The sequence below is a fragment of the Uloborus diversus genome, chromosome 1 (genome assembly GCF_026930045.1).
Source record: "Uloborus diversus isolate 005 chromosome 1, Udiv.v.3.1, whole genome shotgun sequence".
NCBI classification, from domain to species: domain Eukaryota; kingdom Metazoa; phylum Arthropoda; class Arachnida; order Araneae; family Uloboridae; genus Uloborus; species Uloborus diversus.
In genome coordinates this window covers 84051206-84072554 of record NC_072731.1, presented here as the reverse complement: position 1 = coordinate 84072554, position 21349 = coordinate 84051206, and the positions used below count along the sequence as shown (strand labels likewise).

The 21349-nt window shown below is 34.0% G+C and overlaps 1 protein-coding gene across 1 annotated transcript in view; it reads left to right on the top strand.

Annotated features, from left to right (window-relative positions):
- The window catches only part of LOC129234690 (integrator complex subunit 14-like), a 73710-nt gene that overhangs the window by 6033 nt on the left and 46328 nt on the right, over positions 1-21349 (top strand). The window contains exon 3 of the mRNA XM_054868736.1: positions 5798-6320. Within this exon, the coding sequence (XP_054724711.1) occupies positions 5798-6320 (523 nt within the window). The remainder of the gene's footprint in view (positions 1-5797; positions 6321-21349) is intronic.

The following is a 21349-nucleotide window of genomic DNA, read 5'->3' as shown; positions in this document are numbered from 1 at the left end:
TTAATGTTCATGAGATATAATGGCGCCAAAGCATGCATTATTAAATTATTAATACACTGTAACTATATTATTGTTTTATTTACATGTCTCTCTCCCATTGACCATTAATTTTGTACATCGTAACAGAGTTTTATGTTGCATAATACAGCTTTTTTTATGCAAGAAACGGTAATATATAGTTAAGAAATGGTTCAAAATAATGTGAGAGGTGTTTACAAATGCCTAAAATTTTTTAGTGTGTTTCTAAAAATCCGAATTCATACATTTTTCTACTACGCTAAATTTCAACTTACGCGAGAGGAGTAGTGGAATGCATTCCTCTTGCAAGTCGGAACTTGTCTGTATTTTAATTTTCAACACGGCCGCTCCTCCAACTTCAAGCGCTTTGATATGAACCATTTCAAGGTTGACTTTTCACTTCAGCGTGTTAAAGCAGAGAGAGTGAGAGAGGAATTATTGGCAAAATACCATCTGCAGATTCGCGAAGGAGAGGGGGGACGACGCAGGGGAATGCGAGAAGCTAGGTTTGAAGAGGAATGGTTGTTTTTGAAGCAGCAATTAAAAGAGAAAGCATCATCGAAAAGTTTATGAAACAGTGAAAGCTTTAACTGGAATTTTTGCAAAAGTAAATTCAAAATTAAACCCTCATTTCGTACCGGATAACCCCACATCAACCCCGGATATCTCTCATATTTTTACCGGATATCTGCCCAGATATCCTGCAAAAAACTGTCGGATATCCGGATCCGGAGTGGCTTGCCGGATCGGATACCTCATAGTTCCGGATAGTTAAAAAATCAGCCGGATACCGGATAGTTACCGGAGATCCGGTGCATTGCTAATTTTAAAGCTACTGTTAATGTGATTTTATACCTTTTTGTTTGTTTGGCAAAACATTTATTATTGCCAAAGAAAAAACATCCGCTTCACTCGCAAAAATGCTGGGTTCCGGTAGCGTGGTCGTTTGGCACGTTAGGCGCTGAGCAGTTCAGTTTAGGATTATTGTTTTAAGGCAATCGTTAATGTAATTCATTGTTTTTGCGATTTGTTTTGAAAAAAAGAAACTTTTGATTTGTTTTTATCCAAGTGAAATGTACAACATTTTCTTCTTTTTTTCTGGCGATGAGTTTTGAATGTTCCACGAGATGTTTTTTTTTCGTTAGATGGATGGATTATGATAGCGTGGTTGCTGGGCAAGTTTGGCGATAAACTATAGAGCTGCGTAATTATTTTTACATTTGAAAGATATTATTTGATGTCTTTTTTTGTTTATTTGGCAAAATATTTTAAATTGCAGTAAAAACCGCTTCACTCGCTAAATAGAGGTTTAAAGCAACTGTAAATCTAGTTTAATGATATGACGAAAAGTTTTGAATTCTAAAGAAAATTAAATAGTTTTTTTTTTTTTTTGAAAAGGTGTGTAAAAGAAAACTATCATTTCACATCAGAGGGGGAGGGAGCGTCAATTTTTTTTATTCAACGAACTTCCATTAAATTTTTAGCTCGGGCATCGCTGTGCGGGTACTGCTAGTGTGAAATAAAGAAATCAGCATTTCCCATTTTTCACCTAATACAGCTTTAACTGAAATTCAAAACTATAAATAATCGACAGATTATATAAAATTTTACCAGAATGTGTTGGTTTTTATTTCTTTAGTGTTTAGTTAAAAGGATTCAAAGGTTTAGTACGTTTGTCGGAAAACTCTGCTTGTTATGAGCCGAAAACCTTCAAATAAAAATTGTATTTTTGAAAGAAATGCTTATATCTCTGTGGGTATAAAAGATACTTTCGCGAAAATATAATAATAAGTTCTACATAATTTGTACATTCCAGCAAAAAAATCTTTACATTTGGGTGGCAATTAAAACCATTACATGCAAACTTCTTTTCGTGATTTTACTTGGCATGCTCTCTAGTGATTTGGCCGAATACCAAATACAACCCAAATTCAAAATAATAGAATACTTCCCACTTTTGAAAAAAAGTTTATTCTAACCAATTAATGGTACAAAATAATTTTAGACAGAATAATCCAAAAGTTTATAGTGATGAAGATTTACATTGAGTTAAAAAATTAGAATATTCAAATTAATGGGGGGGGGGGGGGGGGAGACTTAAAAAAAAAAAACAATATCAATACTACAATGCGTCATTTTTTTGTTGGATTCAATGCTTTAATCCTTTCTCACATGGATTCTACCAACTGTTTACAGTAATCGTTTCTGACACTGTTTCCATACCCTCTTCAATGCGGCAACGAGCTCAATTTTGTTGGTTGACATCAGGTCTTGAACCGCTTTCTTTAGATTTGACGGTACCACAAATTCTTGTCCATACTGAGATTGGTAGAGTTGCTTGACCAGTTTAATACTGGAATTCCTCTTTCTGTTTAAAATCTATGAGTCGATTTAGAGACATGACACAGAGTAGAATCTTCTTGAATGATGAAATGTGTAACTGCTGTTCCTCAGATAAAGTATCATGCAACATTATTGATAATCAGTGGAAGTCAGGCATTGTTTTATTTTGAGATGTGTATAATTTCTGAATTCTAGCAGCCCTTATACACCCACAAGCCAAAATGGATGTGTTAAATTGGAGAGAACATCTTACACAAGATTTCTCATCCGCTTTTCTTTTTAAATGTCGAACCTGAACACCTTTTTTTGTTCACAGAAATTTAAAAATAAGATTCATCACTGACTATAATACTTTTTCAACCTTGTTGTCCCTGTTTATGCTTCTCTTTGCTCCAGGAGAGTCATGCACGTTTCTGCTTCATGTTTATCTTTGGTCTTACTTCGTAGATCCGCTATTAAAACTGTAGTTTATGCAACCGTCCAATTGTAGTTGAGGTTTTTAGTCTTTTTAATTTGCATGCGTTCATTTTCCCCGACTCAGGGACAAGTTTTGTGCAAACAATTCTGATATTCTATTATTTTGAATTTGGGTTGTATTCTGCCAGATTGTGGCCAAATATGCGGTATTTGGCCAAATCACTGGGGAGTAAGCGAAGTAAATTCATGAAAAGAAGTTTCCATGTAAAGTTTTTCATTGGCAACTGAATGTAAAGATTTTTTTTGCCAACACTGTAAATTGCTGTTCATTGCATATTGAAAATTTCAATATCAATCCGAAATTCGGCCAAATCCATAGTTGGCGAGTTTAGGATACTATACTAGAAATAATTATGTTATTTTTGGAAAACCTTTTAACATTCAATGAGATCAGTTTGCATTCCAATTTTTTGAACAATTAATTTTGCTTTTACATTGTTTAAATTTGGGTGCAGCGCATGGAGTAGAATTTTTTCTTTCTTTGATAATTGTTACGATGGCTGCAGTTCATGCTCTACAAAATACCATAAACTATTTATTCAGCTTTGTTATGAGGTAAATAGATTAAAATCTTTTTAATTTCATCAAAATCTTTGAAAATATGAATGTTTGAAAATGTGGATGCAGTGTTATGTAGCATAATGAGCTAGTAAATCACTAAAACAATCTAATAAGAAATGAGCAAGTGAAAGCAGTTGCTAACAAATATCTCTGTGGTAAAGGGCTGATTTTCTTTTACAACAGAATTTCTGCTCAGCAACACCAATTATTACTTAAAAAATAATAATTTTAAAGGTAATTATCAAAAAAATTCATCAATTCAGTTTCAGTGCTTGTGGTGTCCTAAAAGTTCAACTAATTAATAGATGAGAAATAAAGAAATACCACTGTGCTGAAAAGTAAAAGAAAATGTAATAACCTTACACCGCACAAATTTGCAGAGATTTAATAGATGCTTCAGAGAATTATAGCATTGGCTTTTCCCTCAATAAGATGCAAAAATCTCAGAGGTCGGAAAAAAAACTTTCGCGGTACGTATTGAGCTTCTTTAATTTTTTTTAGTATTGATAAACTGTATACTCTGAGGCCTTGAATTCGGAACTCCAGCGCTCGAATACGCTACCTTGCGGTGATTTACAAAACTGCCGATGGAACTAAAACATTGCCACGTTTTAGTTCCATGTGTGTCTGTTGACGTAAACACAGGCAGTTTGTTCTGAGTATTTATTAACGCAATCGATGTGTCTTAGTTTGCTTTCAGCTACAGAAATTAATTCGTCCCCTAAGAGTATTCTCGAGCTTCTCAAAATAATGTTAGTTTTCCTTATTTCTTTCAAAAAAGTATTAAATGGTGGACGCGTAAACAAGAAAACTCTGGATTAACAAAATTGGATAACGTTATACCAGGTAAAATGTTTTATTGTTTTGTATGAATTTGTAAGAATATGAGTTTTTTTTAATCTTAAATTAATTTAACTAATCATATTTTACAGCAGCATTTAGTTGGAATGGACAGTATGCAAAATATTTTCTTGGATTTATTATCGTAGAACAAAATGAAAAATGTTTAACCTAGAAAGAATTTACTTTATTCCTTTTATTCTCAGCTGAAAGGTTTCGCCAAATTTGTTTAGGGTTATAATTTTGGTATTGTGCGAGCAAAGTAGCCTTGGCGAGATTTCGCGTTTTTAGTTAAACCATTTTTAATTTTTATCATGAGTGGAATAAAATGGTAGTAAGATAACAGAATTCGATAAGTAAAAAGAAATAATGGTCAATCAACTGAAAAGAAAACTACCACCATATATCCGTGAGAATTTTGTTGATGATTTGCATAACATGACACAATTAAATCGTAACTCAGAAATTAGAAAAATCGAAACAGAAAATTTTTAAATGAACCGATTCGGGAATTCGAGAGAAATAACTCAGCTACAAATGGAAAAAAAATAAGCGCTAGCCAAGCAAGGCAAAGTAGTATCATCTTCTTTCGATAATAATTTGTAATGTCATATTGAATTTTCTAGCATTAATTGTTGTTCTTGTCAGGCCACAATTATTATTTAGTTTTATCAAGAATTGATAAATATCGAATTCAACATCATGGAAATAGCTGCTTAGAACTACGAACTACGTAGTTTGCATTAATCTTTGACGTTTAGTAATGCTTCTTGAATTCTCATTTCTTTCTACGTGAGCCAGAATATCCACAAGACTTTGAAAATTAATTTAAAAAGAATAAAGCGAAAAAATCATACGTACGAACAAAAATCACAACACTTTTAGCATTTTCTTCGTTACCATGTGCGTTTGTTTTAATTTTCAATTCCGCCATTAGACAGTGACTTCAGTGCCCCCTACAGTTCGTTGGAGTTGCGAATATGCTATTTGTGATAAATTAAACTTGATCTTGTATAAAGAGTTTTCCTGCAGTTATTAATTTTTGAAAGTTTAATTAAAAAAAAATTTCTTTATAAAAGAAAAATGTAAGCATATTTTAGTAACATTTTTTCCTTTTATTCTGAATCTGATTAATGGATTTGGTGATTTTCCTTCTCGGTGCATTCTATACTATGACCTCGGTTTGAAATTTAGAATATTCTTGTACTGATTTGAACAGCTTGAAAGCTGTTTTCAAACTTTTGTGCTAAATGAACAAAATTTTTGCATGCTTTATTTGAAAAACTTGGTTTTATTAAGTGTATAGTAAAAATCTCATTCAAAACAAAAATCTGAACGTGCCTTCATTCTCAATTTCATTCCTAATTTTCTATGAATAACACTTAGGTTTTTGTTGTTTTGTGTAATTTACTGACACAAATTCTTTAGTTTTCTTTGTATTTTTTACAAAAATAACTATATACCTAAATTTTTTATTTTATACTAAATAACAAAATAAATTATTTTAGAAAGCCCAGCTTTGTGACGCTCTAGTTATGTCAAATGAATTTTATTTCAGGCTTTGCTAATTACAGATGGCTTATTGGGACAAGAAATGGCATCATTGAAGAAAGATATTGAAACACATTACAGTGTTACTGAGAAGGGATCTGAAGATTCAACATTTCCCTTACCCTTTCCCTTTCCTTGTAAACTACATATCATGTACATTGGTAGTTCTAATGATCCTTGCCTTCAGGCATCTCTCCCCATCTATCAAAAGCTGGTTGATATTGCTGGTGGTGAAGGCCAAGTATTTGTTCCAGAAGGAGCTCTAACTTTAAAAAGTGTTACGGCTATGTTTACAAAATTGGCTGAAGAATATTATAGCCCATTTCATGGTGTCTTACACTGTGGACATTTGACTTCGAATGTGTCACTTTCTCCCCCTCCTGAACCCTATTACAAAGCAAGAGATTTTGAAACTGTGAAGGCGGAAATTTCTTCCGATATTTATATCTGTGGTTTTTTGAGCATAACAGATGTTGCAAGTCCTCCTTCTCATTCAAGGCATCTAGTACTACCTTTACCAGGTTCTCAAGGTAAGTGTGTCCATTAATTTAAGCAAATATTTTAATTTCGATTTCATAATAGAGAGCTATCTTATTGCAGAAGTTCCAGTTTGCTGTTTCTGATTTAGGAATGTGTCTTTGATTTCAATGTCTTCGGTTTTCTGTTTGATGTTTTATCAATGTTCATGTTTTATAATTGAGCAAAGAACTCCTAAAGTTATAATAGTAATGAAAATATAGCTACAAAGTAGTTTCAGAATTTATTCTATTGGGAAGAGTTTTCTGCGCTAGTTGTTTAAAGAAGTAGACTTTGTTTCAGGAAAGTTAATAAAGCTTCCTTTTTCTGCATAAATTAAGGTAAAAATACTACAACTAAAAATAATTAGTTTAGTGACTGTTTGTGGTTAATTTTTGGGCTGAGTAATGCTTTAAGCCAGACTGTTTAGCAGTATACAGTATATCAGGGGTGATTGTGTTCCGGTATTTTACCGGATTTCCGGTTTTTTCATCTTGATTTCCGGTATCTTCCTCTTCGAAAATACCGGATCTCCTATATTTTCAGAAAACCCCACTTTTGTAAAAATTAGGTTGATGTTTAATGAAAAGCCGAAAGTCCAAATTGAAGATGTTTTGTTTGGTATATAGCGTAAGCTACCGTCATATTTTACAATCTCTATGGTAAATGTTCAAGAACAGCCGCTTTTGGAGATGGTATAAAGGCTAGATAAGAAGAGGAAGGAGGGTTACTTGATATTTCCCCCCTTAATATTTTCTTTTCAAGATGTCTAATAGCGTTTCTCTGTTGCATATCTTAATATGCAGATGATGTAACTAGGAGGGCCCATCCCCCCAACTGCAATGGCACCCCTCAATTTTACCAAGCCCCTTTTTCCTCAAAAATTGTCACCCACTAATTAAAAGACTTAAATTCTTCTAAATTCATTTCTCCAAAAGTTTCTGTAGTATAATCTGCCTCATGATCCCCCTCCCCCGACACAAACACACGAAAATCCTTGCTATAGCTATATTAGAATAAATTGCTAAAATATTTATTCACCAAGATAGCCTCTATGGCTTTTCTCTGTTGCAGATACTTATGTAATAGGATTTGCAGTCCCCCCTCCCCCATAAAATGAATTTAACGACCTATATATATCGAAAATATCAATATTTGGAGAACGATATATCGTGGTATTAAAATTCGGATATCGCCCAGCCCTATTGCACAGGGTCTATTTAATTCTGAAATCTTTATGCACTTTTAGTAAATGAATAATTAATTTTTAAGGATTCAGATACAGTGAAGAAAAATAAAACATTCTTTGAAAAATTGAAAAAAGGGTTAAAAATCAAAAGAATTTATTTCCCTCCATGCACATGGACGTATTAAGTCCAATAAAAACTTCGAGTTTTAGCCCCAGCAAATAATAATGTATATAGATAATGTGTACATACACGTAATGTGTATATATATGCCCATCAAAACACTTTTTCTTCTTGGAAAAAAAGTTCAGGTATTTTTTAATGGAGTCACAATCACCCCTGGTATATGTAAATTAAGCAATGGCAGCATATGTATAAATCAATTTTTAATGAACTCACAATTACGATTGCATTACATGAAGTATGAAGTAAAAGGGGGGGGGGGGGCTTGAAACGAGTGTGAGCACTGAGACCGCAGGTCTATTGTACTGTCCCCGCTTAGACTACTTAAGAAGCCCAGTAACAAATAAATTTCAGCAGTCGCTTAACCGAAATTTTATTTAGTTCCTAGCAAGGGCGCCCATTTGCAAACTTTAAAGGGGGGGGGGGGGGGGCTCAAAAATTTTCCTCATGGTTTAGCGGAACATTTTACCCAGGGAAACCGATTTCAGTACTGATTAGACATATTAAAATTTGATATTTTTAATAACTTGTCCCCCCTTGTCCCCTTATGTGGGTGCCCTTGGTTCCCAGGGATCTACATAGTGATATCCTAAGTGCTCAAATCTCAGTGCTGAGTAGAAGTCACATTCACATAGCACATGAATTGAGCTCTTATCAGCCATATGGCATCCTCTACACAATGGATTGTCGGTAACACCCATCAGATTAAGATGCCTATTAAGAGAGCAGTGTCCAGTTAGTAACCCAACAGACTTTTTGATCTCATTCCTACTCAAATTAAGCAGTTCCTTGGATCTAAGCCAGGGAGGCTGCTGGTTCAGAGTCTTGGCCTGTCTTTGAGAGTCGGACTGAAGCCACCGGCCATATGATTAATCCAGAAGAAGGTTCTTTGCAGTAGTCCTTACTGCATTGTAGGGCAGGCTCGAGTCCCATAAATGGTGAATTGGAGCCCAGCTGAGCTAATTCATCTGCCACTTTATTGCCCACAATGTCACGATGACTAGGAACCCAGTAAAGGAAAACCCTATTACTGCCAGCTAGTCTTACCAGTATATTATGGCACTCCCCAACAGTTTTGGTACAGAAGCAATCTTGATTGAAAGATTTCAACACAGCTTGGCTATCAGAGAATATTCCGATAACCTTACTGCCTATGCCACATTCTAGGCAGTCATTGACACAAGCCAATATGGCTAAAGTTTCTACCTGGTAGACAGTAGCAAGCTTCCCTAATGAGAAGCACAGATTTGTGTTATTGCTGCTGCAGTATGCACCAGAACCAGTTCCAGATGCAATCTTGGAACCATCTGTAAACCAGATTTCGTGCACTTTGCCAATGATTTCCTCCTGTACATTCTTCCATTTCTCTCTGGACGGAAACACAATGTTGTAATTGGCATTAAAGCTGAATTGTTTTAACATCCAGTATGAAGGCATCATAAAGTAGGGATGCTTACTAGTCTCAGCACAAAGTTTATCATACAGAGACAGGTAATGAGGGGACTTCCAGAGACCCATAAGCTTGAGGCGGTACGCACACAGAATCGCCTCCATCCACAGAGTCCGCCACTTGCTTATGTAGCAGAAGTAGGCCAAGAAGAAGCTCAAGGCTTTGGGAAAGAGTTGTTCTCATGCACTAGTTATTGCAATATTGGACATCTTTTGTACTTTGGTGAGACAACCCTCAGCCGTTACAGTACAGGTAACTGTAGGTACAATTACTCTGGTATAAACCCAATGAGCGATTTTTGGTGAAAAACCCCAATTATTACCAATGGCACGCCTACATGACCAAAAGATCCTCTTGGCCTTATAGGTAATTAGCATAAGGTGAGGATTCCAAGTCAAAGTTTTGTCAAAGATCACACCCAGGTACTTGACCTCACTAGAGTAGGCAAGAGGAGAACCAAAGAACTCAATTATCTGCAAGTGTTTGAGACGTTTCCAAGTGGAGGAACAAATAGGTCTTATTTGGATTGACCGTAAGACCTGCCTCCATACACCACTTTTCTATTTCCTTGGACAGACCTCATGAGATTTGTAACAGTATCATAGAACTTGCCCCTTATAACAAGGGTAATGTCTTCCACATAGCCAATGCAGTGCAGACCTTTGCGACGAATTCTTTGCAGAAGTTCATCAATCACCAGGCTCCAAAGGAGAGGAGAGATAACACCAAAAACTATTGACACTAGAGACATGTGTAAGATGTAATTTTTCAGGAATAACGTGTTCTACATAATTATGTTAATAAACTATTGTTAAGGGGCCGTCTTCATATTAAAGCATCCTTTTTTAATTTTGTATACAAAATTTTGTTGAATTAGATCCAGCCGTTACTTCAGAATCAAATTTTGAGAAATTCCTCTCGTAAAGTTAAAATGTATTTTGATATTTTTGTTCATAACACAAAAACTAGATTTGGCACGGCAAAGATTGTTTTTTTATATTAAAATATGAGTCGACCCAATAATAAAAACATCATTTACAACACCAAAAATGTAAATTTAATTTTTTTATGAATTATTATAATATTTTTTGAAAAAAATATGATCTGAAACCATACTAAATTTTAACAGAGAAACAATCTAGGAGAGCTCTTATGAGGGAATCCAAAATTTGAGTTCAAAATATTCAGTAGCTTTTGCGCTATGCTTAAAAATTCATTTTTTCCCACTTTAGGGGACCGTATACCTTTTTAAAACAGAAATTATGAAAGTTAGTTTCTTCGTAAAAAAGAAAAAAAAATGTTCATCAAAATAAGCAAACCAATTATAATGTGTGTTTTTTTACATTCGAGTTACGTCTATGAATTTTTTAAATGTATAAATGTATTCGCTGTCTCTGCAGAAGAACAACACAATATTGCAACCGTCAGTTTTTTGTGGATATCGTTCAAACGTCAATGTGTAAACAATGTGAAACACTATTTCATTATCTAATAAAAGAATATTTTATAGAACTTTTAAAATTAAAAGCTACACTTTAAATACTTCTGTTTTTTTTTCTTTCTTTCTTTCTGTGTTTATAGCCATTGCCTTTTGTAAAACAATAACTCAGAAAAAAAATTAACATGCACAACTTTTTCGCAGAAACATACAATAAAACCTCATTGTCTTGCTAGCATAGGCGGATTTAGGACTGAGTTCCTGGGGGGGCAGGATTTTTTTTTTTTTTTTTTGAGCAACATTTTTATAGCCTGCCCCTTACCCCCTGTTTTTGTCTATGCTTTACTTTTTTGTGTGTTGTTTTTATTAATGTGTGTTTTCATGTTGTCCTTTTTGAATTGACCTTAAAAGAGGGGGCTGATATCAAGAGAGTGACACAGGGCTCCCTTTTAAGTGGGAAATAGAATATTTTCTAATTTTAGGGGTCCCGGGGGTTTCTCCCCCGGAGGAAATTTTGTAAAATGGATATAAAATTCTGCATTTTGAAGCCTTATAAAGGTTAATGGGACAGACATAGAAAGTGATAACTAGATTATACAGTTGTACAGTACCCTCTGCCCCCCCCCCCATAAATCCGCCCATGCTTGCTAGGCATGTTGCAATAGACAGTGTAGAATTAATGGCTCTTCCCGGTGATAATTTGTTAAAAGGAAGAACTATTCTTTTGCCTAAATCGGGAAAAAGCACTCGAAAAATAGCCGACAGCGTGAAATTTCCTCTTTAACAGTTTCCAGATGGGTGAATAGGTAATATTTGCTCTTAGATAAGTTTGCTGGGTTTTAGGAATTATTATTATTTTTTTTTTTTTGTAAAGTGTTTGAATAATTTTCAATGTGTTAAGATCTAGGAGAGGAAATGTCAGTCGCAGTAGTAGGCCGCGTGCTTTGAGCCCGTATTATTCTGCACAAAAGTAATAGTTGTGGCTAATTGTGAACTTTTTTTTTCCTTCGTCAAAGATTTAGCAAAACATTAATTTGGGTGTTAGATTAAGTTGAGTTTTTGTCCATTCTTGATTATAATTTAAATGCTATTTTTCTACTTACTTTCTCTGTCATTGTCCGTGCATTTCACATTAAAATCATTCTCGCAAGACAAAGATAAATTTTCAAATTATTTTGTTCTTTTTTTGAATAACATGGAAAAATATCGAAAAAGAAAAAGTTATAATAAATTATTGTTATCAACTACTCAATGCCTATCTTATTAAATGCATGTTTTTCAGAATCCAATATCTGAATATTCGGCTCCAACCTTACGACACTGGAACAAATTCTACTTTCTGATCTTTTACTTTAAACAAGCAACGAGTCACATAGACCAGCTTCGCGAGCTGAATGTGGCAGAGTAACTTACCTTCGAAATTCTGGGGGGAAGCTGCATTTTGTTTTTCTTATGTTTGGAATAGGTCTTGTCATGGGAGCAATCATACCCCGTTTGAACTGTTTTTCAATAAAAAGCCTAACGTGAAACATCTCACCAGGAAACATCACGATCAAGGAAATTCAAAAAAATTCCAAATTGGTGACATTCGAAAGAGCATTGGAAAACATGTTTATGGCACTGAAACTACGTGCCCTCGTGACCACGCTATCGAAATATGAGGTCTTAAAAATTGCCGAAATTTTTAGTAAAGTCGCCAAATTTAGCGAGTTTTGTTCAGAAATGGAAGGTACGGCGCGAATTCAACATCTGCATCTGACAAGACATTTCACTTCCATATTTGGTCACCACCAAAGCGCGTGAGAAATATCGCAGTAATTCTTTACTCGGGGTAACTACCATGGCGCGGGGTGTCGTGGCTCAGACTGCGGCATTGAAATTTTTAGGGGCTTGTCTTCCGGGATATTAACGTGCAACTGTATAGGGGAAAACGCCACCGCCCGAAATATTTGTTTTATTTTATTGTAAAAACAATGGAAATATAATGTATATTGACTTCAAATCATATTTTCTTTTGACGAATCCCCTTGACCCCGAGGGGAGTTCCTTAAAACATTTGTTTCCAACTATAGAAATGTGAATGTTGGTGTGTCTTTTGTTGCTTTTCGAATAACTAAAAGTAATTTTCTCGAATAATTTAATTTGAACCTCCCCTCTGTAAAATGTTATGTAGAAGGTCAAGATAAAAATATCTTTTCGCATTTTAGGTAGTAGTAGTAGATGTAAGTAGATTTTTCTTCACTATTTTTCGTGGTTATTATTATTGGTGAAATATATAAATAACAAGGTTCTCATAAGTATTAATTTTTTTTTCTTTTAGGTTCTGTGCAAAGCTAATTTGTTCTGATTTTTGACATTTTACTGTAGTAATAAAGCAAATTAAAATATACTGCAGTGAGAGGTTCCCCGAGCTTAAACTTTTGGGAAAGCAAAAATTCTTAATTTACCGAAAAAAAATTCAAATTTTGCCGAGCGATAAAATACGCAATAATAATGTATGAAAAGTGACTTTCGGGAGTTAAAGAATTGTAATTATGTCCTCTAATTTGCCGAACTGTCAGACGAACTTTGTCGAATAAGGAAAATTTTTGGGAGATCACAGTGAAATCCCATCAGTGCGCTCCTAACTGCAGTCAACAAGAACGACCTCCTATTACTGCGACCGATCTGTCATAGGGTTCGAGCACAAAATCTCGTTTAAAATTCCACAGATGTAATGATATTTTAGCATCCAATAGAACGTATTAACTGAATACATTTGAATATACCGTTCAAAGTTTAAACTTTTTTGTTATTCTTAAGACTGTCTGTTAAAAAACTGATGTTTAAAACTTTTATGCTTCTGCGGGTGAAATATTTCCACTGAAAGAGTTTATTCGATGATGAAACTGTTTTGAAAAAAATATGATAACCGTAGAGAAACGATAAACACACTTTAAAGTCTTTTTTTTTGAAAAGTCGTAAATCTGAAGTCTTCAACAGTATCTAAATACGAAGAAAACGACAATTTTAAAGATTGCAAACCATGTTCTCAAATTAAAAAAAAAAGATTTCTGTCAGTTATTTCCAGTGTGTTTTTCGTTATGTGTATCGTTTTCAAGTTATGTGTAAGCCCTCTAACAAGTCAAAAAAAAAAAAACTGTATTAATTTTTATTTTGCTCGTATTTGAATTCCCTTTTAACTTGAAACATAATTGGTAAAAGTGACTTCAGTTTTTTAAAAATGACTAAATAACATGCAATATGATGTGCATTCACGTTATAGCGACTTTCAGTTGCAGTGACAGACTTTTTCGAACTACAGGGGTTGTTGTAATGAACGTAGACTATAAAATTTTTGATAAGAATCTGCTGTGAAGTAATTTTCGACATCGTTAGTTTTGCTGTGCAAATTTTTGACATTTACTATCCGTTGTTTTCTTTTTTTTTTTAATTATTTTTTTTTTTTATTTTAAATTAAAAATTAAACATTTTCGCTAGCAGTGGTCAGACAATAAAACTTCATGAATAATAATAACTTTTGAAAAAATAAATAAGAGCTGGCATACTACAATCCATGATCATTTTCTTTCAACATCAAAAACTATCCATTTTATTTTCAATATATAAGCTTTAATAAGCATGTTTTTTTTTTACTTGTTCATTTTAATTCTCGTACATAATTATTAATTACTTACAACACATTTCATAACAAGAGTACAAATTTAAATTAGTTAAGTAAAACACACTTGAAATGCACTTAAATTCTGAAATGCATTATTATCACGATTACAAAGTTAAATCCAACGTTCAATTTCGTTATAAAGTTGTAGCTCCTCTGGATAAAGCTCTCTAGTTTCCATTTCACAGGCTTCATAGTTACTTTTTAATTTTACACACACAAGTAAAGGGTTAATTCGAAACATCGTTTACGCGCTTTGCAGATGACCAGAAATGGGAATGAGAGTCTTGCTAGACGCAGGCGATGAAATCACGTGGTATTTTCCATTTCTTGCCAAGTCTTTAAATTTGGCGAATTTTCGTAAGATTTCGACAAAATTTGACCCCCCATATCTCAAAAACTAAAGGACGAGGGCACACAATATTTGGGTCAAATTTTTTTCTAAAGATACTCTTTCGAATGCGACCATTTTTAACTTTTTTCATGTTTACTGAGCTCGTGATGTTTCCTGGTCAGAACTTTTGGCTGTTTAACTTTTGTAAATGTTCCAAGCCAGAAAAGAAGGAAATTGGACGATAAATCTAAACCAGGAATTTTGTTAGGTTACGCTCAAAATATTAGAGGTTATCGTGTCTGGCTGGAAGACGAACAAAGAATCATAGAAACATGTAATGTCAGTTTTGATGAGGGAACTAAAGGGGCAGATGTTGTACTAGGTTCTGGATCAAGTAGTCCAAGGGTTATCAAATACTTACCTGACAATGTTGATGATGAATATCCTGTAACTTCAAATCAGGGAGTGGATGAGCTTTCCAGTGATAGTCCTAGTGAAGAATTAAAACCTTGTTCTGATATTAATTGGTTGCGTCAAGCTGTTCTTAGACCATCAGGAGATAGAACTGATATTTACTATAGGATTGAAGGTTTAAATATTCGCTTACGTTCTTTAAATGAAGTAATTAAATATTGTAATGATAACAAAATTGAATTTGATGAATCATATTTTGACTTTTCGGGCAAAAATTTAAAAGAGGGAAAGGTAATTGAAATTTTAGAGGGAAATCTTGCTGAAATTAAACTTCCATTAAATTTTAAAGAAGCCATTAACTCTAGGGAATCTAAACATTGGGTTAACGCGATGGATCAGGAAATACAAACCATATATAATCGCGGTGTATGGGAGTTAGTGTATCCACCTGAACATAGTAAAATTTTGGGAAATCGGTGAGTATATACTGTAAAAGAAGATCAGCAAGGGAATATTGTGAAATACAGTACTCGGTTATGTGCCCAAACGTTATCTTCAGGAAGCTGGAGAATCTTTTCAAGAACTTTTTAGCCCAGTCGTTGACTTTTCTATAATCAGATTGTTTTTCTGTATTTTTGTATGTCTTTTTAAGTGGTGTCATCTGCATGTAGACATTAATAATGCTTATTTGTATGCTGATTTGGATACTAATGTATATATGAAACAACCTAGTGGATATGTACTAGAGCCTGGTAAAGTTTGTTTGTTAAAGAAAGCTTTGTACGGTTTACACCAAAGTGGTAGGATGTGGTATTATCAACTCCATGAAATACTTTTGAAATTGAACTTTTCTAGTTTAGATTGGTGTAATTGTTGTTACATATATAAAAATAAGGTTATTCTTATTTTTTATGTTGATGATATATTTTTTGGCAAACTAAAATCTGATTTGAATGAAATTGTAAATTTTTTAAGAAATCATTTTGAATTAAAAATTTTGGGTGAAATAAGAAAACTTCTGGGAGTTGAATTTGAAAACATTGATGGTAATTGGTATATTCATCAGACAATGTATATTAATAAAATTGTCGAGTTGTATTCTAGTTATAATATTCCAATTAGTAATGTTCCTATTTTGGTTGGGGTGGTTTATTCAAAAATTGATTCGCCTACTAGTAAGTTAGAAATAGATAAATGTAATTATTTACCATATCGAAATTTAATTGGCTGTTTATCCTTTTTGACTAGTAGAACTCGCCCCAACATAACATAGGCTTTGAATATATTTTCTCAATTTCAATTTAATTATGGTGAAAAACATTGGCATGGTTTACTTCGTCTTCTTGGTTATGTTTTGTATATGAAAAATCTTAAATTGAAGTTATCAAATATTGCAAATTTAAATATTAAATGTTATTCTGATTCAGATTGGGCAGCTAGTAGAGATGATAGGGTTTCAATGGGAGGTTACATCATTTTGCTAGATAATACACCTATTATGTGGAAAACATTTAAGCATAAATGTATTGCTCTTTTCACCATGGAAGCTGAATATGTCTCTTTAACAGAGGCTGCTAAAGAATTTGTCTGGATCATGAGAATTTTAAAAAATGAAAATTTGAATTTAGTTTTGAAAAATTGTATAAATATTTTGTGACAACATTGCTGCAATAGATTTTTCCAAAAGTCCTATACAAAATCAAAGAAGTAAACATATTGATATCAAGTATCATTTTTTGAGAAATTTAGTAAATGAAAAATTGTTTAAATTAATGTATGTGAGTTCTAAATTAAATTTAGCTGATGCTTTGACAAAACCTTATACCGAATATCAACTTGGACATTTTTGTGACATAATTTTTTTTTTTTGGGGGGGGGGGGGGGGAATATATGAACTAAATTTGAACTTTTGAACTTTTTGGGTGTGTAAAATTTTTTGTAAAATTCAATGGTGACTTTGTAAATTTGAATTTATTGTGAATTTTTCTGATTGTTGTGCATGTTGCAAAAATGGGGCCGCTTGTTAGATTTTTAATTTAGACTTTCACAAAAAGTGAAAGAATCATTTAATTAAAAAAAAAGAACCATTAAAAATATGTTTTTGCATCATGCAGAATCAATCCTTTATCAATGTAAACATTGCATAACGTTGTGACATCATTCCTGCGATCGGTCGCCATAACTCAGTCAAATGAATGAACTTTTGGGTGAACCGAGTCACCAGTTCATTGTATCTTATAACCGCGAGAGTTTTTTTTTTAGATTGAGTTACTTTTTGATTGGCAACACATCTTCAACTTTCTTGCATTGGCAACACATCTTGTGTTTTGCATATTCTTAATTCGAAAGCTATGTGAAGACTTTAAAATACTTTGAGCGATCTTTTTCGCTCTCTCTCTCACCTTTCGTAGCCGTTATGTGTTGTATGTTGTAATTTGTCGTAATTTGTGATGTCTGCCAGTGCTCTTTACTCCTGGCAGGTTGCGATAGTCTACAACGTGATGTTAATTTAAAAGTTCTAAAATGCCTTTAGGCTTATTTTGTATGTACGAAGATGCCTTGTATTCCATGGAAGCAGCATGCTCGTAAATTGAACTTTGTTTCGTTGTATCATAGCGGCTGATATGTTTATTTTTCAAAATGTTTTTTAAATATTAATAAAGATGTTGTTCTAAAACTTCAGCTATCTCTAAAGATAATAAATACAGATTTTCCTTAAGGAAAACTGCTCCTCGTGTTTTTTTTTTTTTTTCTTCAACTTCAGGCTGAGGACATGTTTTGCAGGTTCACTTCTACTAGCGGTGTAGTCATTCTAATTCCACTACACTTAATGCTCACAGTTTACAAGTATATGGTGCGCGAAACAAAATTAAATAATGCTAAGCTTTGTTCGCAAGTGCAAAGTTACAAAATTAGAGAAATGACAAGAAGTCTGATTTCGGTTCACCTTGGTTTAAGCTAAAATAACTTTTGTCTTTTTAAATTACGGGTTGGACCATCTCGAATCTCGTTGCTAGAAACAGCATAGTGAAATTATTTTCCTAAAGTGCTCTTAAGAGCCATTACATGTTTAACTAAAACCGCCGATTGTGTCATGCTTTTTTGATAATACCACACATTATGATCTTCCGAATCAAATTTGGATTTGAAACAATTTCTCGTTTTTTGATTATAAAAAAGCCGCTAGAACAATTACTGTGTTTGTCCACTGTGTTCAGGCTGTGTTTGTCCACTGTGTTAATTCAAATAACCAAATTTTTCCCAAATAAAGTTCGAGTATGAACGGTTTGCTCATTAACGGGTATTTATATTCTCCTGTTCTGTTTTATTCTTTAGATTGTTACTTCGTTCATTTTATGTATTTAGAGCAAATTTTCACGGAATAAATCACCTTGCTTCGCTCGAGTCTCTGATCTATTTAATGCTGCATCTTCCCACGTTGTGCGGTACATTTTTTATATTTTTGTATGCGATGGCCCAAACTTCTGCTAATGTTCTGCGAAATTAAAAACAGGCAATTAATTCCATTTTACAATAAGGACATTCTATTCATTCCAAAATAAACCTCTAATATAGGTTCAATACATTTATCAAACATATTCACATCATGAATCTAGGTATAAGGTTGAATAGTTACATTTCTATAAGGCTTGAATGATTATATAAGCAATCCAATAGGTTCATATTAGGAAAAGTTAAAAAGTTCCATTATTTTCAATTTGTCATTACTCGATGTATTAAGCAAAGATCTGTACGATGGAGAAGCCAAACCCCATCCGTCTTTCTTACGTTAATCCAGATAGCCAAAGTCAGTAAATATTTTAATATTTTTTCAAAAAAAGAAAAAAAAATTTCGACCGTAAATCGCTTTGTGGTGCAACATTATGGGCCAAAAAGTATCGAATTATGGAGAAAAAGAGAACTTAAAAAAAATCATGAATTGAGCTGGATAATCTAGATCTTTTCTTTGTTTACATTTCGTTACTTGATAAGCCGTGACCTTGAAAGAAGCATTTTCAATATGGTGACGGTCCCTAAAACGTTTTTTCGTTAATAACTCCTGTTCTACTGCACGGAATGCACTGAAATTTCGTAACCTGGCTGCATTTTGCTGTCTAAACATAATTATGTAGCAAAACATAGGGGTTCCCATTTGAAAATCAAGAGTTGGTGCTAATTTTGCTTTGTATAGGGTCCCTTATCAAAATTTTACCTAGGCAGTTTTAAAGAAGACTTTAAAACCAAGTCGGATGATGCCCTTCTTTCCTTTCTAGCATGTATATTGGCCGAATAATTAAAAGTGTTTTGGTTTTTTTTCTATGACTGTACATACTGTATGACCATTGATTACACGGAAAGGCTAATATCCGGTTTATAGACGGAAATGGACGAATCTATTAGTTTATAGGGCTGTTAGTTGATTTGTTTCAGATGTGCACTTTGGCCTTTCTATTATTTAGCCTTAGTTTTGTAAAAATGAAAATTTGCTCACAGCAGCATTTTTTAAATCTAAAGTATATTCGATCCATATTCTCACGGCAAAAATTAATTGATTTATTCATTCACAACAAAGCTCTGAGCTTACCATTTTGCTTTTACATTCCTGAACGAAATAAAAATATTTTATTTTCTTTTTGTTGTTTCCATGGGAACTTTTTTTGTTTCCCCTGATTTTATTTTTGAGAATGCAATAAATGAATAAGGCACTAGTGACATTATAAAACGCGTGCATAAAAGTCCCAACGTTATTCTCCCTTCTCCCCTGCTAGATTCATTCAGATGTAATCATCTTTATTTGGCAGATTGCTGAATTACATACAATCCATGGTCAAACAGTATCATGGGATCAATTCCCTTGTGTGCAAGAGAGTTATTTATAGTCTCAGTGGGGACCTTATCAAAGGATCCCTCAATGTCGAGGAAAGCAGTGAGTGCTACTTCTTGTGCACTATCCAGAGCTGTTGTCAGCTCATAGAGTGCAATCTCAGTGGCCTTTCCAGGCTGATAAGCATGCTGGCACTTAGAAAGATGATTGGTTTTCAAAACACTGTCCCTAATGGACCTGTCAATCAGTTTCTCCAGATTTTTTTGGAGAAAAGAGGTTAGACTGATAGGTCGCTTCATTGTAGTTTGGCTTACCTGGCTTGGGTAAGCAAGATTACCTTGCAAGTTCTCCAACCATAAGGCACATAGCCAAAGACAAGACTGGACCAGTAGATCCTGCAAAAATGTGGTGTGATAATATTCACACCTTTCTGCAGGAGAACAGGTATAATATCATTAGGGCCAGCAGATTTAAATGGCTTGAATGAATTAATGGCCCACACAATCCTACCAGGGGTCACAATTTCACCCGCTAGTTTCCACCTTTCCTTACTACCACGTAAGGAGTGTAGCGGAATATCAGGATGACTTTTGTCATATTTAATTATAGAACCAGGAAAGTGTATCCTAAACATTTCTGTTAAAGTGCTTTCTCTGTCTTCAGTAAAGGAACCATCTTCCTTTTCGATGGAACCCAGTTGACAATATTTGTCTCTAGAGAGTATTTTCGTGAGTTTAACAACACGAGAAACGCTGTCCAAATGGCTACAGAACTGTCTCCAGTTATCCTGTTTACTGGTTCTTATTGTAATTATTGCGAGCTTCATGGTATGAAGACCAATCGCCCGTTTTCTTTGCCTTATTAAAACATTTTCTGCAATTCTTTTCTAATCAACTAAGATTTTTACATCACCAAGAAACTTGTCTTGGTAAACTAGTGGAGATTGCATTGCAGTTATGTTGATAAGATTGGAGTATAGATTCTTGTAGTGAATCAACATCTAGTTCTGAGTCTATCAATGAAGTAAGTTTAAAATTCTTATTTGCTAGGGAGACCCTCAGATCCTCCTGATAGGAGTCCCAAGATGTTTGTTTGGGATTCTGTTCCTCCTGCAGTATGTTTAGTGCAGGACCTGAAAAATTCATAAGGATAATTCTATGGACAGATAGGGTAATCCGATCTGACTCCTGCCAATCACTTACACAGTTCAGTGCTCTGTCATTACATATCGTTAGATCAATGACTTCACACCTGTTGCGGGTAATAAAGGTAGGTTTATTGCCTCTGTTGAGGATATTTAATAACAGGTACTCTAAAAGTTCCTCACATCTCTTGTTGCAATCATTGCTTTCCCACAGAATGTGGTGAGCTTTAGCGTCGCAGCCAATAATGAACTTCAGCCTGGCATGCACACAGAATTTCATGAAATTCCTGGCTGAGGTGACTAAAGAAATCTCATCCTCACAGGGTAAGATAAGCCGACATGAAACATGCTGAAGCACCATCTTCATTAAATACTCGAATGGCGACGTTGTCTCTGTCAAGAAACTT